The sequence below is a fragment of the Chelmon rostratus genome, chromosome 16 (genome assembly GCF_017976325.1).
Source record: "Chelmon rostratus isolate fCheRos1 chromosome 16, fCheRos1.pri, whole genome shotgun sequence".
In the NCBI taxonomy this organism is placed as follows: Eukaryota; Metazoa; Chordata; class Actinopteri; order Chaetodontiformes; family Chaetodontidae; genus Chelmon; species Chelmon rostratus.
Genome location: NC_055673.1, coordinates 19,907,365 through 19,920,911, shown reverse-complemented (window position 1 = coordinate 19,920,911; position 13,547 = coordinate 19,907,365). Strand labels below are relative to the sequence as shown.

The 13,547-nt window shown below is 42.2% G+C and overlaps 1 protein-coding gene across 2 annotated transcripts; it reads left to right on the top strand.

The window, feature by feature from the left end:
- Positions 1-669: 669 nt before the first annotated feature.
- LOC121619547 (hippocalcin-like protein 4) lies at positions 670-4,024 on the top strand. 2 transcript variants are annotated; one of them, XM_041955333.1, is made up of 3 exons: positions 670-831; positions 3,482-3,697; positions 3,827-4,024. In XM_041955333.1, exons 1-3 carry the CDS (start codon positions 670-672, stop codon positions 4,022-4,024), a joined length of 576 nt encoding a protein of 191 aa, XP_041811267.1. The 2 variants fall into 2 exon arrangements, with proteins under 2 accessions (XP_041811267.1, XP_041811268.1); XM_041955334.1 differs by lacking the exon at positions 3,482-3,697.
- Positions 4,025-13,547: the final 9,523 nt, after the last annotated feature.

Genomic DNA, 13,547 nt, shown 5'->3' with positions numbered 1-13,547 from the left:
CTTCCTCTCCTCTCCAGTACATCCGATGAACAGGAGACAGTCTTCTTCGAAAAATACATGCAGTACCCAATACAACAGCAAAGGGCCAAATATGGAACCTTGAGGCACACCAGTATTGTACCTAGGGGTCAGATAAGTTGTCCCTGAGGTGGACCATGTAGCTGTGTTTACCTAAACAAGATTTCACCCAGGAAAGTGTTTCATTTGAGATGTCTAAACAAGGAAGGCTAGACAGTGAAATTTCATGTTTGAATAGAAAATAGAATTGGAAAGCCTTCTTCAGGTCTAAGACCACTGCCCCACCTACACCACCCATACAGTATCTACCTTGACTTCAGACAATCTGATAAATAGCTATCCTTACTGACAAAATGTCACTCATTTTAAGTGCCATTTTTTAAAATAAATCTAAATAATTAATATTTAGTGATGAAATGCATGCTAAATGTGAATGTTTGACACATAAAGACCATGCAGCTGTCCTCAGTGTGTGACTCTGCAGGTAATTCCTTGTTTGCATCCGTCCTCAGAGACCTGTGCTGTTGCAACAACACAGGGGCATTACCGCTGTTGCTGTTGTTTGTCTAACACCTCCTCACCTGTGTCCTATCTCTCTCTCTGCCTCTCTCTCGTACCCCGCCCCCCTCCCCCCCAGAGAGGCGAAGCATCATGGGGAAACACAACAGCAAGCTGGCTCCAGAGGTCCTGGATGATCTGACCAAGAACACCGAATTCAACGAGGCAGAGCTCAAGCAGTGGTACAAAGGCTTCCTCAAAGACTGCCCCTCTGGCATCCTCAACCTGGAGGAGTTTCAGCAGCTCTACGTCAAGGTGAGGGGGAGGCGAAAGCATGGCAGTTGATGATGCAGCTGTAAACAGGGCTGGGGTCTTTTCAAATGGGTAGCACGATGTTTTTCATAGCTGTTTCCTGCATTGCCTACAGTGAAGACTTGGCTGCTTTTTTTCTGTAGTTATATAAAATGAGTAAAGTTACCTGTAAATGACTCACTGTCGGGTCGTTACATAGGAACCTTATGTTACCATGGCTGACTAGTCATCCTATGTTTTGGGCATAGAGAGGAGGCGGAGTCCTGATACTGCCAACGACTGTTGCTGGCTGAAACTCCCTCGGAACATTCTGGAGCGTTTGAGATGGCACAGCGCCAGTGACAGGCTGCCTGATTTTTACTGGATGCACAGGGGTTAAAGATATTTTTAAATCAGTTTTGCATATCCTTTCAATCTCTCCCACACTTACAGTGCTTAGCAAACAACTGTGTCTTGTACTTCAAGTATTAATCTGTCACTGTGGATCATGATATCAGGCAGTGAATTTACCTGGCCCCACATAAGTTGCATCAGGAGTACCGCTGCATTTTCTAAATAAGGCGTCTCCAATTGTATGTCTGTCAAGCAACAACTAGCATTCCCTGTGTTTATGTTAGGACCAACTTCTGCCTGTTAAAACCCTAACCCTAAAATCAAAGATTAATCCTTGATAAACATTCCGACCTACCTTAGCTCTGGAGCGACGTTGTTTCAGAAAAAGTCTGGTATGGCAACGTAACATGATGTCACAGAAATACTCAGTAATGATGGGATTTGAAAAATATGACAATGCCTGATTATAATGTGCAGGGCACAATTTTCAGCATCACGGACAGAGAGCGTGTAGTCTTTTGTTTAAACCTCACAGAAAATAAGGAAATACATTGAATTGCGTGCTCATTTCTAGTGGGTAAGCAAAGGATGTTCAAGACACAGCAAAACAAAAGGCAAATTTGACAGAAAATACGCAAATGAATTGTATTTGAACGTATGATTTCAGTCTTCATTAACATGTTTGAATTTATTGGTTACTGGAAATAAACACCTATAATTGTGGACCTCATTTGTTAGGCTGTTGGGCACTAATCTAAAGCAAAATTCCTCCATGAAACACTATTGAAAATCATGGAGGAGCTGATTATATTAACTAACTGAATAGAGTCAAGTCTATTTTCTTTGCGAGGACAAAATAGCCTGAATGAGTGCATATTGAGCATACAATAGACTGTAATAATACATGCATACAATGCAATACTTTCAGGTTCACTAAGTGATACCTAAAGTCCTGGTTGTCTCTCAAAAAGGTCTCTCCTCTCGATGGGGCACTGCAGCCACAGCCACACAATTCACAGATCCAACAGCATGCAGTGAAACAGTCAGTCACTGCTGAGCCTCAGACAGTCCAACATATTAAATCATGTCTGATCACTTGCTTCTAATGTAAAATCAATACGCTTTGACAGAGCAAACACTGGCTAACTATACCATCGGGCTGCTGTAGGCGATTATTTGCTCTTTGCACAGCACAAATGTTAGTCGGCAGATAAGAGGAGGAAGACACTCTCATCTTCTTACCTTCTGGCGCTGTAGGCTGCTATTTGTTGAGTCCATAAGAGGAAAGCATCTGGACCTTAACTGGGCAAAATCTGTCACAGATCATCCATGTTTAATGTCTTTACCAGTGTGGATTCTACAGCCACAAGCGTGAGGTGGCTCAATCTGCCATCACTCTTTCTGAGAGTTTTTGACACATTTTTGAACAGAAAACACATCTCTTTCACATTCTCATTTATCTCTTGTTCAGTGCTCATTAAATGCAAACTGCCTGGCCTCAAATTTCAATTTGCTACTTAATATGCAATGTGGTCATAAACACACACATGCAAGCGTGCAAAATGTGTAATAATAATAGGCTACGTACATTAGCACAAATGACCAGTTTTAAGGTAATACAAATAAAATTTTTATTTTTATGTCTTTTTAAATGAAATCTGATTCCAAGGTATGACAACTGCCATATAACACTAGAAAAGACCCCTGAAAGTGCAGGGGTGCAGTGCAGTTTTTTTCATGGCTCTTCAATGGCAAAAAATGTTTTTTTCAAAACCTATTGATGTCTTTCAGCACACCCTATACCCAGCATCATTTCTGTCTATACACATTGTCACAAATTGCACTCACTGTCTTGTGGTCATGTGATTGTATGCACTGCACACAGCGGTCCACCATTTGTCTGGTGAGCTAATGTCCCCTGAGCTAACACTGAAATACTCCTGCTCCAATTCTGTGTTACTGTCACCAAAACCCTCCCAACAAAGTTGTGCTCTGCAGTGACACTGACACACAGGCCTAAAATGAAAGCTTCACAGATGTGAATTTAACATTATGTTGATGCAAAAATGGGGAAATAGAACAAAACAAATGTATTATTTTAAAGGGGCACTGCAGCAATTTCATATTTCTCTTCAATAAAGTTGGGGGACTCACAAGAGACAAATTAAGAAAAAGAATAGTCAAAATAGATGCAGCAGAGGTCTTTAAGGGCCTTATATGGGTCAAACCCTGACAATACTGGATCCTACATTGCCCATAATGCAACTCAGTGAGGTCTTTCATTTGTGTCAACTTATTTTTTTCACTTTTCGCTCTCCAGTTTTTCCCGTATGGTGATGCCTCCAAGTTCGCCCAGCATGCCTTTCGGACATTTGACAAGAACGGTGACGGGACCATTGACTTCAGGGAGTTCATCTGCGCCCTGTCCATCACCTCCAGGGGCAGCTTCGAGCAGAAACTCAACTGGGCCTTCAACATGTATGACCTGGATGGCGATGGAAAGATCACACGCATGGAGATGCTGGAGATCATCGAGGTACAGTATGTGCTTGTGAGGAGGGAGTAGGCAGGAATTAGACTGTGAGGTATGACTAGTTCCTGTTCCTGTAAAGGAATTAATATATTCAAAGGCAAAATCGAATTGTTTTGCTTTCCCCCTCTGCAGGCCATCTACAAGATGGTGGGCACTGTGATCATGATGCGTATGAACGAGGACGGGCTGACCCCGCAGCAGCGCGTGGACAAGATCTTCTCCAAGATGGACAAGGACCACAATGACGAGATCACCCTGGAAGAGTTTAAAGAGGCGGCCAAGTCCGACCCCTCCATCGTCCTACTGCTCCAGTGCGACATGCAGAAGTAGAGAGAGGGATGGGTGGAGGGAAGGGAGGGATGGATGGATGGGGAAGAGTTGAACTGAAACAAGAGAAGGAAGGAGAACGGGGAGAACAGATGGGCTGGGGAAGAAAGGGAGGGATGCAGTTTGGGGAGGGGGAGGAGGAGGAGGTAGGGAGGCTGTTCTCCCTTTTTTAAGGCAGCGATGACTGGGAATGAGCTATGTTTGGAACACAGTGGACCTCTGATTGATGCCATTTGTTTCTTCCAGACCGTCCCGCTGTGCAGCGTCGTCCTGCTGCACTCCTGCTTCAGCCTAGCTGGGTTTTCAAAACCCAATGTGATGATCTGTGAGGAGTGGAAATTCCACCAGCTACTTTGCACAGACCTATTGTGAGGATTTACAAAGGAAATACGTAGAGGTGTCACTCACGCAGGCTCTGGGCCTAGCATGTGAGATTACAAGACTGCAGGGTGACTTAAGTGCAAAGGTCTGCTCTGTTTTTAGTACACTTGCACACTGTATAATTGCAAAGCAGGTTGCTTCCAATTTATGTAAGCTAAGATTTCAGTGGCCATGGAGAAAATATGTAATAGTGTGTTGTTCACAACACAGCATCACCAGATGTCTCCACCATCTGGTTTTATCACTTCATTACTGTCCAAAATCTGTTTAAAGGAATAGTTCTCTCTTTCTAAGATTATTCTGAGAAGGTTGATACCACTCTCATAGCTGTCCAGTATGAAGCTAGAGCCAGGAGACAGTTAGCTTAGCATAAAGACTAAAAACAGGGAAACAGCTCGCCTGGCTCTGTTCAAGGGTGAAGAAATCTGCCTACCAGCACCTCTAAAACTCACTAATTAACATGTTTTGTATTGTTTGTTTAATCTGTGCAAAGACCGAAGTGTCAAAATGCCAAGTTGTGGTTTTACTGGGGAGGGTTCGCTGGTTTCCTCGCAAACTCACGCTTCAATGCTTGAGGAAGTCACTGCTCCCAGCTAAGAACTAGTCTGACTTATAACCCATGGTATAACTGCAACTTTTTTCATTTTTTACACTTTTTTTTAACCTTTGGACAGAGCCAGGCTAGCTGTTTCCCCTGTTTCCAGTCCTTATGCTAAGCTAAGCTAATGTTCTCCCAGCTCCAGCTTCATATTTACCACACAGAGTGATATCGATCCTCTCATCATCATCTTGTCAAGAAATCAAATAAGCACTTTTCCTAAACATGTTACTCAAGTGTAAATTGAGATTTGGAAACACACCCGGTGTCTGGATGTCGTGCACAGTGGGACAGTCTGAAAAAAGGAATGGCATCAAACCAACAAAGGCCCCGTTGTTTGGTCACGTGGTCCATCTAGAGCGACAGGAGAGAAGCAGATGTTATGCTGATAGAGAGAGAATCACTTAAACGAACAGTACCATGAGCTGTGTATGACTTTGTGTTATTGTGTCCATATGTGTGTGAGTATGAATGTGAGAATGTGCGTGTGGACATTTTACAAGGAAAATGCACCTCATGACCCCAGGTCACACCGCCCCTCTGCACACGTATGTGTGTGCAGTGGCATTCATTAGCTCCTCAACAGACAAATCCACGACCAGTTATATGGCACTTCCAGAAAGCATTGCAGATAGTCTACAGTTCAGTAAAAAGTGCAGCAGGTGATGAATGTCTCGGACGGCTGCCTTCAGCAGCATGGCGAGGCATACTGATGTGCCGCTCAGTGACTTCGGGCCGTCCCAAAGCTTTTTCACGCATGCTAGCAAAATCAATATCTTATCAAAACGATTGCAAGTGTTTTATTCAGAGGACATGTGATTAGAATAAACCCTTGTCTTCCACACAGGCAAGGCAAGGCATAATGTGATGTGTGCTTTCCCCAGCAAGTGAATACGTGGATCTCTTTGGGGTTCATATAGGTTGATTTGAACAAGCTACAGTTTCAGTGGGATGAGGCAACAGGACGTGTGAAATTGATTGAACAAATTAAGCATTCAACGTCACATTACTAATATTGTATGATAATTACTATAATTGTTAAAAGAAGAAATCACAACATCAGCTTTACATAATTAAAGCAACTGTGTGTTAGATTTTTACGTGATTATAGTATCTTTAAATTCTCCTGCTGGCTTTTGTTTGCAGAAAAAAAGAATGAAAAACCAGCACAGTCTGTGTGTTGTTAGAAGCCCCTTTGTCAGTGCGCTGCAATCTGCCAGGGCTGTTTTTGTCCTTTTTTTTAACACGAAGATTCAGATCTTTATTTATTTAGAATTAAGCTAAAATACAAGCTTGGAAAACTGCAAAACTTTAACCTTCAAAATCTTCAAAAGTGAGCCTGCTTCATCGGGACTGTGTGAGCTTGTATTCTAAGTCAGTCGTTGCTAATCTGTGATTAGTGGACAGAAATTAGTGACATCACCTTTTTCCAACAGTGAGCCACCCACTCCAAACCACTGAGGAGAGCACAGTGAAGCAGCACAGACCTAAACTTCTGTTACTTTGCCAAAAAACATTCAAAGTAAGACGCTGATCAACACTATTGAAACCAAATTTTTTAATGTGTTTAATGTATTAGCGCTGTAGCTTGTCTAATTATATTGGATAACAATGTAATAACTCAGTCTTATGAGTTGGCCCCTGTTAGTAATTGTTAGATTAAGTTCATTAGCTGTAATGGAGCTAATTATTGCAGCTAATGAGTTAAGAAATTTCTATTTCCATTTTCAGTATTTCATTAACAGGTTGAATTTTAAAGGAGACTTAAAGTTATTATATTGCTCCATTATTTCATCTGATTACATCTGATACGTGTGCATTGAATAAAGAGCACACAGAATAATATGAAACACGATCTTTCTTCTCTAAGACCATCCATTTGAGCAACAGAAAGAGCCACTGGAAGTGGTATGAGTGTGGAATGGGCATAATCAGGACAGTAATTGCAGGCCGTGTGACAGAAACGGTATTTCTCTGAAAGGCCAAACCTGCCTCCATGATTCATTGTTGTTTCACATGAAAAGCTGAAATAGCCATCTCTCCTCTTCCTCTCCCACTGTCCTGCTCTCCCCCCTCTTTTGTCTTCCTCTCTAAATGTCACAGAGGAAGCGCTTTGATAATAGGTGGAGGGAGAGGAACTTCGTTGAACTCAGCTCAGATCTAAAATCAATTGAAAAAAGAGGAAAAGGTTGAGGAGGAAGCCTGGGCGCTGCGCGACCGTACGTGACTGAAAGCGTAATGCGACCTGCACAGGAAACAGGAGTTAGTGATCTTAGCGTGTAATGGCATCTGCGTATCCACAGGATTTCTCCAAAGAGCTAAAACATTAGCGTTTAACATCTTTTTGGTCAATTATAGAGAGTTAGATGCAAAGACCGTCTGACTGCCTGTTAAATATGAGGCTAAAGCCATTAGCTTAACGCAAAGAATGAGTGGAAGCAGAGGAAGACAGCTAGCTTGTTTTTTTTTTTATTTATTTATTATACTTTTTTGAACAAACAAAATATAATGAGTTAATTAGTTTAGAGGTGCTGGTAGGCTGTTTTTTTTAACCTTTGGACAGAGCAAAGCTAGCTAGCTTTCCCCACTCCTTGTGCTAATAGCAAGCTAAGCTAACTGTTGCCTGTCTGTAGCTTTGTATTTAGTGTACAGCTGTAAGAAGGGCATCAATCTTCTCTTCTAACACTCAGTAAGAAAGTGAATTTGCGTATTTCACAAAATGTCAAATACTATTATGACTGTTACCTACAGAAACAAATAAACCCAGTATTGGCTGAAAAAGAAATGGCGTCTCAGAAATGGTGACAAACATTATTTGAGGGAGATTATAAGATAGAAAAAGAGGATCACTGTGCTCGGAGAATATGGCTGAAGTTACATAATGATGAACTAAGCACTAAGGACGGCTCCTTTCCTCTGTCCTGCAGGAAAAGAAGGATTTAGGAGAGGAGGTAGTGCCGCACCTTGTTTTTGTGCTTGAGTATTTCGTGCCTCTGTTAGTATTAATCAAAACCAACTCGTTGCTGGATACTTCCAGGCCAGTGAGGAACCCCACAGCTCTGAAAACACTTTGCATCTGATGAGTCCTGCATCAGGAATCCTGCCTCATTGGGGCAAACCATCACATTTTTCATTGTTGATCATTCAAAAGAACCGTCAGACTTTCTCACATCTCTGCGCGGCAGCAAAAACGTTTGTCTTCTCTCCTATCAGCCAATCAGATTCATCTCCTCCTTCTCACCCAGCCAATGAGCATGCTCCCTCTCTAAAGCTAAAGAACAAGCTTCCTTTGTGCGATAATGTAATGATAAAACTACATGTACATTATGATACGACTGTAATCGTATTTATGAATATAAACAAATACAATATGTAAATGTAAATGTACCACTAGCTTAGACCTAATTTCATATGATGACACAGCTACTATGTGTGTGTGTGTGTGCGTGTGTGTGTGTGAGATAGAGAGAGAGAGAGATAGAGTGAGCCTGTGTAATAACTGTGAGTGCTTGTGGAAGCTCTGTGTGTGCTGTATGTCGGGACACTTTTGCGAGCGTCCACTTGTTTTGTATTTGTATCATTTGTGTAACGAGAGACGCCTCAGTCTAGTTTAACTTTGTAAAAACTCGAGTGTAAACCCTCACACCGAAGCAGTGAGTATTATTACCCACACCTACACTTGCTTTTGTGGTCCGCTGATATACGGTATGTACTGTCTCCAATATGGGACGTGTCGTTTCGTTTGCTGTAGCCTACTGTTGCAGTTCTGCACATAATACTCACATATAGACGTTATATTTCACCGAATGGCTTTGAGGGGGGGGGGTCTTTCTGAAATGGAGGTGGTGAGAGGTTGTTGGCAGGAGAAGCCGGAGGTGTGAGTGGAGGGGTGTTAGTGATTAACAAAAAAAAAACCTGTCCTGTGTCACAGCGCCACCCAGTGGATGGAGGTATAATGTCACGCCTCACGACAGCTCGACCGCTGTACAGCTCCCCTTTCTTTATTATGTCATGAACAACCCTTCAATCAAAGCTGGCTGACAAAACTCTGTGCCGCAAACAACTTGATCAGTCCTCGTTCAGTCTTACAGTCTCGTGTTTCTCAAAAGAAGTGCAGAAGTCTGGAAGTGGGGTGAGATCATGTCGCCTTTTTGCCAAGTACATTGGGTTATTTTCGTTGTTGGTATTATTTTTTAGCCTGTTCGGGGGATTTTCTTGAATCGAGTAACACCGACTTCAGTTTAAAAGAGGTGGAAATAGAGAGCAGCATTAGTGATGAAAAGGCCGAGCCTTTCTTATGATCTCCTCTGATCTCGTGGAAGAGAAGAAGAGAAAGAAGAAGAGAAAAAACAAACAAAGCCTGACTGAAAATTGATGCTCATGTTGCCGTGTATCTGCTGGGTGTGTTAATAGACAGATCTACGCACAACACAACACAACACATTCACCATAAGAGTATAATGTGAGGATGTGCTAATATTTATTTTTGGCCTTTTTCCACAGACCCCAAGTGGCAAAAACAAAAGCAAAACAAACAAAAAAAAAAACGAATCAATGCAGCTTTAAAGCCTCATACAGTATGTAGGATTTGAAAATGTCTTACTTCAGCCACTTCCATTAAATAGAGTCAAAAAATGATAGCATAGCAGCAGTGAGAGATGTTCTACATAATCATTAACTTTTCTACACAGAAGCTGAAATGAAATGTCACAGTTCTTCGAGGCGCTCCACTTGCAGATTTTTGCACTTATTTGAAGAAAATCAAAGACAAAAGATGAAGTTAGACACCACCAGAATGAAGGTATTGCAAATTGTTTGCGGTGTAAAACAGTCACTACTTCTGCATGCGTTTTGTTGCCTCTTGTTTTGACTCACTACACTATATTATTGTCATAGGCTTGGTACTCTGTATGCAGTAAAACAGTTGATTAGAACAGATTGGCTCACAAAGTGGCTTCACGATATGCTGATGGCTGCACTCCTCTGCTTATTAGATTCTGTTGATCTCAATTAGCACCGGTTCAGAGCCAGAGAGCCACTTTCACTTTCCTGCCCAAGCTTGCAGACAGGAACGGTCTCTGTTTTGTTGTTTTGATTGATTTCTCATCCGATGTTTTCCACGCAGTAACCAACTCAGAACTACTTCAACAGAACTCAATATTCACTCTGTAGGCTTGATGTGCCAAAGATGGGACTGTGTGGCGTTGGGGCGATGGGACTGGAACGTTGCTGTGGCCGTATCAGGTGGAGTTAAACATGAAGTGATGCCGTATTGATCACATGCGATGCAGCTCATCAGCTGTCGGTCCTCTGGACGGACGCTCTGAGCTGTGTGACATGAATATCAACATGGATATTCTACTTTCTTTTGACAGGGGATCATTTGTGCTTGATCGTGCAATAGAATTCTGCTCTTCAACATTTCTCTATGATGTTCATGTAAACGTCTGTTTGTCCCGTCTGATGATTTTGGTTTTGTTTTCTCTTTTTTTTCGATATTGTTAGGCTTCTAGAACAAAGACAATGTAATTATTTTTGTTACATAGAATAAAACACATGGATGTCAAGAGTGGCTGCTGTCGTCTTGCCTCGGCCTGTGTGTTTCCTCGTAGCATCCTCACACATTTAAACACACACACACACACACACACAACAGTGAGCCAAGAGTATGAGTCACCGTCTAGCAATGATGTCACACTGCTGCAGTGATGTCACCAGTCATACTGTTCTCATGGTAACCATGCTGAGGCCACAAGGCAGGGAGACCAGTAAATGAACACACAAACACAAAACACACTCTCACACCCATATGGTTACACATATTTCAACGAAAACACACATGCACACACACACACACGCAGAGTTGTAACTCAGAGTGAAATGTATTAACTGCGGAAATTAATCTCGTATCTTGTGTGGTATCTGCAGACTCGCATTTACTCGGCTGGACAGCAATTGAGGAATAATTGAATACAATTAAATGACTCAGGAAGATTGAGCTTTGACTTTATTAATCAATATGAACATGTACCACTCATGAGAGACGGAAACACTAACAGGAAGTATTTCAGATGAAAAATTAAACCCATTTCCTGTCTTTGAAATGTTTTGATAAAGGAAAGGAAAACTAATTTTACACTCTCATTCGAGTTCATGTGTTTTCTTCCCTGTGTGAAAAAGGATCTTTGCTATTCGGTTTCAGTTCATTCCTCTGTTTAAACTATGTTGGCTCAACCCTCAATTTTCCATTGCCCCCTCTTCCAGCCATCTATCACAGATCAATATGAATCTATTCTGAGCCTTGCTGTATTAGGCTGCAGCTCAGTGGAAAACCAAACATCACACACACGCACACACACACACACACACACACACACACACACACACACACACACACACACACGCCGAGCAGCAGAGGAACAGTGAATCACACTGCAGCAACAGAGGTCATGCTGGAGAGGTGCAGTTTGCAGAGCGGCCACAGGATGGCGCTGTAAGCTCAGTCACACGCAGCTCTGAAGTCCACAACATAATCATCACCATCATAACAATACAAGGCTCAGTTGTTTAGTTCCCTACAACACTCTTATGTTCATGTAAAAGTAAAAATGAAACAGAGAAAGAGCAGAGGGAAGACCTACCAAGAAAAGTCTTCAATTATTATTTGGTAAAAAATGGAGGTGACAGATGTTCATCTACAACACAACACATTTACCTATGTCACCTTCACCTGGGCCCATGACCAGGCTGGTGGGTGTGGCTGATAAGCAGCCTCCTCTCTCTGTGAGTGTCCAGCTGACAGACACACATACTGTGTGAAACCATCACCTTAGTCCTGCTGCTTCTGCTCAGCTTCCTACTCTCAGTAAGTCTCGGTGGTATCAGCAATGATTTGAAAGCACACAAGTTCATCATTGGAGGTGACTGTCACTGGATCACAGTTAGAGCGATGATCAGATTACCTATGTTCTTGATGTTTATCAACCAGTTCTTGCCGAGCAGTGGTGTGATGATGATGTAGGAAGAACTCCGCTGATACAAGCTTGAGTTGAAGAGAACTTTATTAACAAGCAGTATCAGATCAAATGCCGGCCAACCAAGAGAGCTTCAGGGTCAGATCACAAGACTCTGCCCCTGACATACAAACAACACAACATATGGCATGACATTATGTCTTACTCCACCCATATCTTTCCTAACTCAAGAACAAGATCATATTTTAAGACTTGTCTAACTGAGAGGTGTTTTCCTCTGTTGTTACCAATTATACATGTTGACCCATGTACATCTTCAGGGAGGATTTACATCAAGATAGGTCCTTATGCTTATACCACCACATCTGGTCTCCCTCTTACTGATCTGACCCTGCATGACCTCACATACCACAACTAAGAGTGGTCAACATTTTAGATCTCAGTTTACCTCTGATCATGCTTACTCCAACCTATATTTGAAGAAGAAGAAGAAGAAGTCATTAGAATTGGTCCTCAAGGGGAATATCAATGTCTTTACTTTTAAGTTTCATGGCAGTCCATGCAGTAGTTCAGCCCAGTATTAGCTAAACCATGTAATAGACCCGTGGATGTACTGAAGGATAGCGTCTCAGTGTCACGTTTGACGTCACCAAGGCATGACACACGATACACGTGTATCGAGGGGAAGTAGCAGCAGGGGTCGATTCATGACGGGAGCAAAGGACAAACATAGTAATGATAGGAAGAGCGGCAAAGTCTGCGTATATGGAAGAGGCTGGGCTGGATGGAGGAGTCAAGACAAGACTTTCACACAAGAGACTGCTGTTCGGAGGACACGTATGGACAGTAATGTGATGTAATGTAAGTTAACCGAACTAATGTAAATAATGTACTTATTTTAACCCAAATCATGATCTTCCTAAACCTGACCAAACTGCAACCGAAATGTTTCTCAGCAAGCTTTATTTTGAAAGTCTATTTATTAATGTAAGTTTGTGTGCGGAATGAGAACGAGTTTTTTTCACGTGCAGGTGAGGCTGAACAAGACACTGACAATTTTTCTCTCCAAATAACACAACACATGAAAGAGTGAATGAGGAGTGTAAATGCAAATCTAATCACATACTAAAAGACAAGTGAATGGCTTCAGAGTAAGAAGCTCCACCAATGTTCACTCTGTAGCAATAAACTCAAAATGTGCTGCAAAGCTGCATGAACTTTAGAAATGAATTGTTTAACTGCGCTGGTCGGCAATAAAGTGAAGCCAATATCCGGAGAATCCGGTCGCACCAGTATGGACAAACGCATCATAGATATCATCAGGGAGCAACACCAGCCATGATGGGACAAAAGCATTCATTTCCTTAATGATTAAAAGACAAATGAATCTGTAAAGCCGCCCTTTGTGTGGAGCATGACAACGAGCCACAAAGGCTGTTGGAAGCGCTGGCACTGCTGTACTCAACATGCATGAGTAAGGACGCTAATGGCCCTGTGCTCAACTGGGTGGACAACCTTGGTTTTAAATGAAGGTTACATCCATTATCTGCTACCTTTAGGCTAATTTAACTCC

Bases quoted from the DNA above. Each gene is read 5' to 3' on its own strand.
- LOC121619547 (XM_041955333.1), top strand. From the start codon at position 670: ATGGGGAAACACAACAGCAAGCTGGCTCCAGAGGTCCTGGATGATCTG. The intron at 832-3,481 runs GTGAGGGGGAGG...TTCGCTCTCCAG, and splicing joins TTCAGCAGCTCTACGTCAAG to TTTTTCCCGTATGGTGATGC. The intron at 3,698-3,826 runs GTACAGTATGTG...CCCCCTCTGCAG, and splicing joins AGATGCTGGAGATCATCGAG to GCCATCTACAAGATGGTGGG.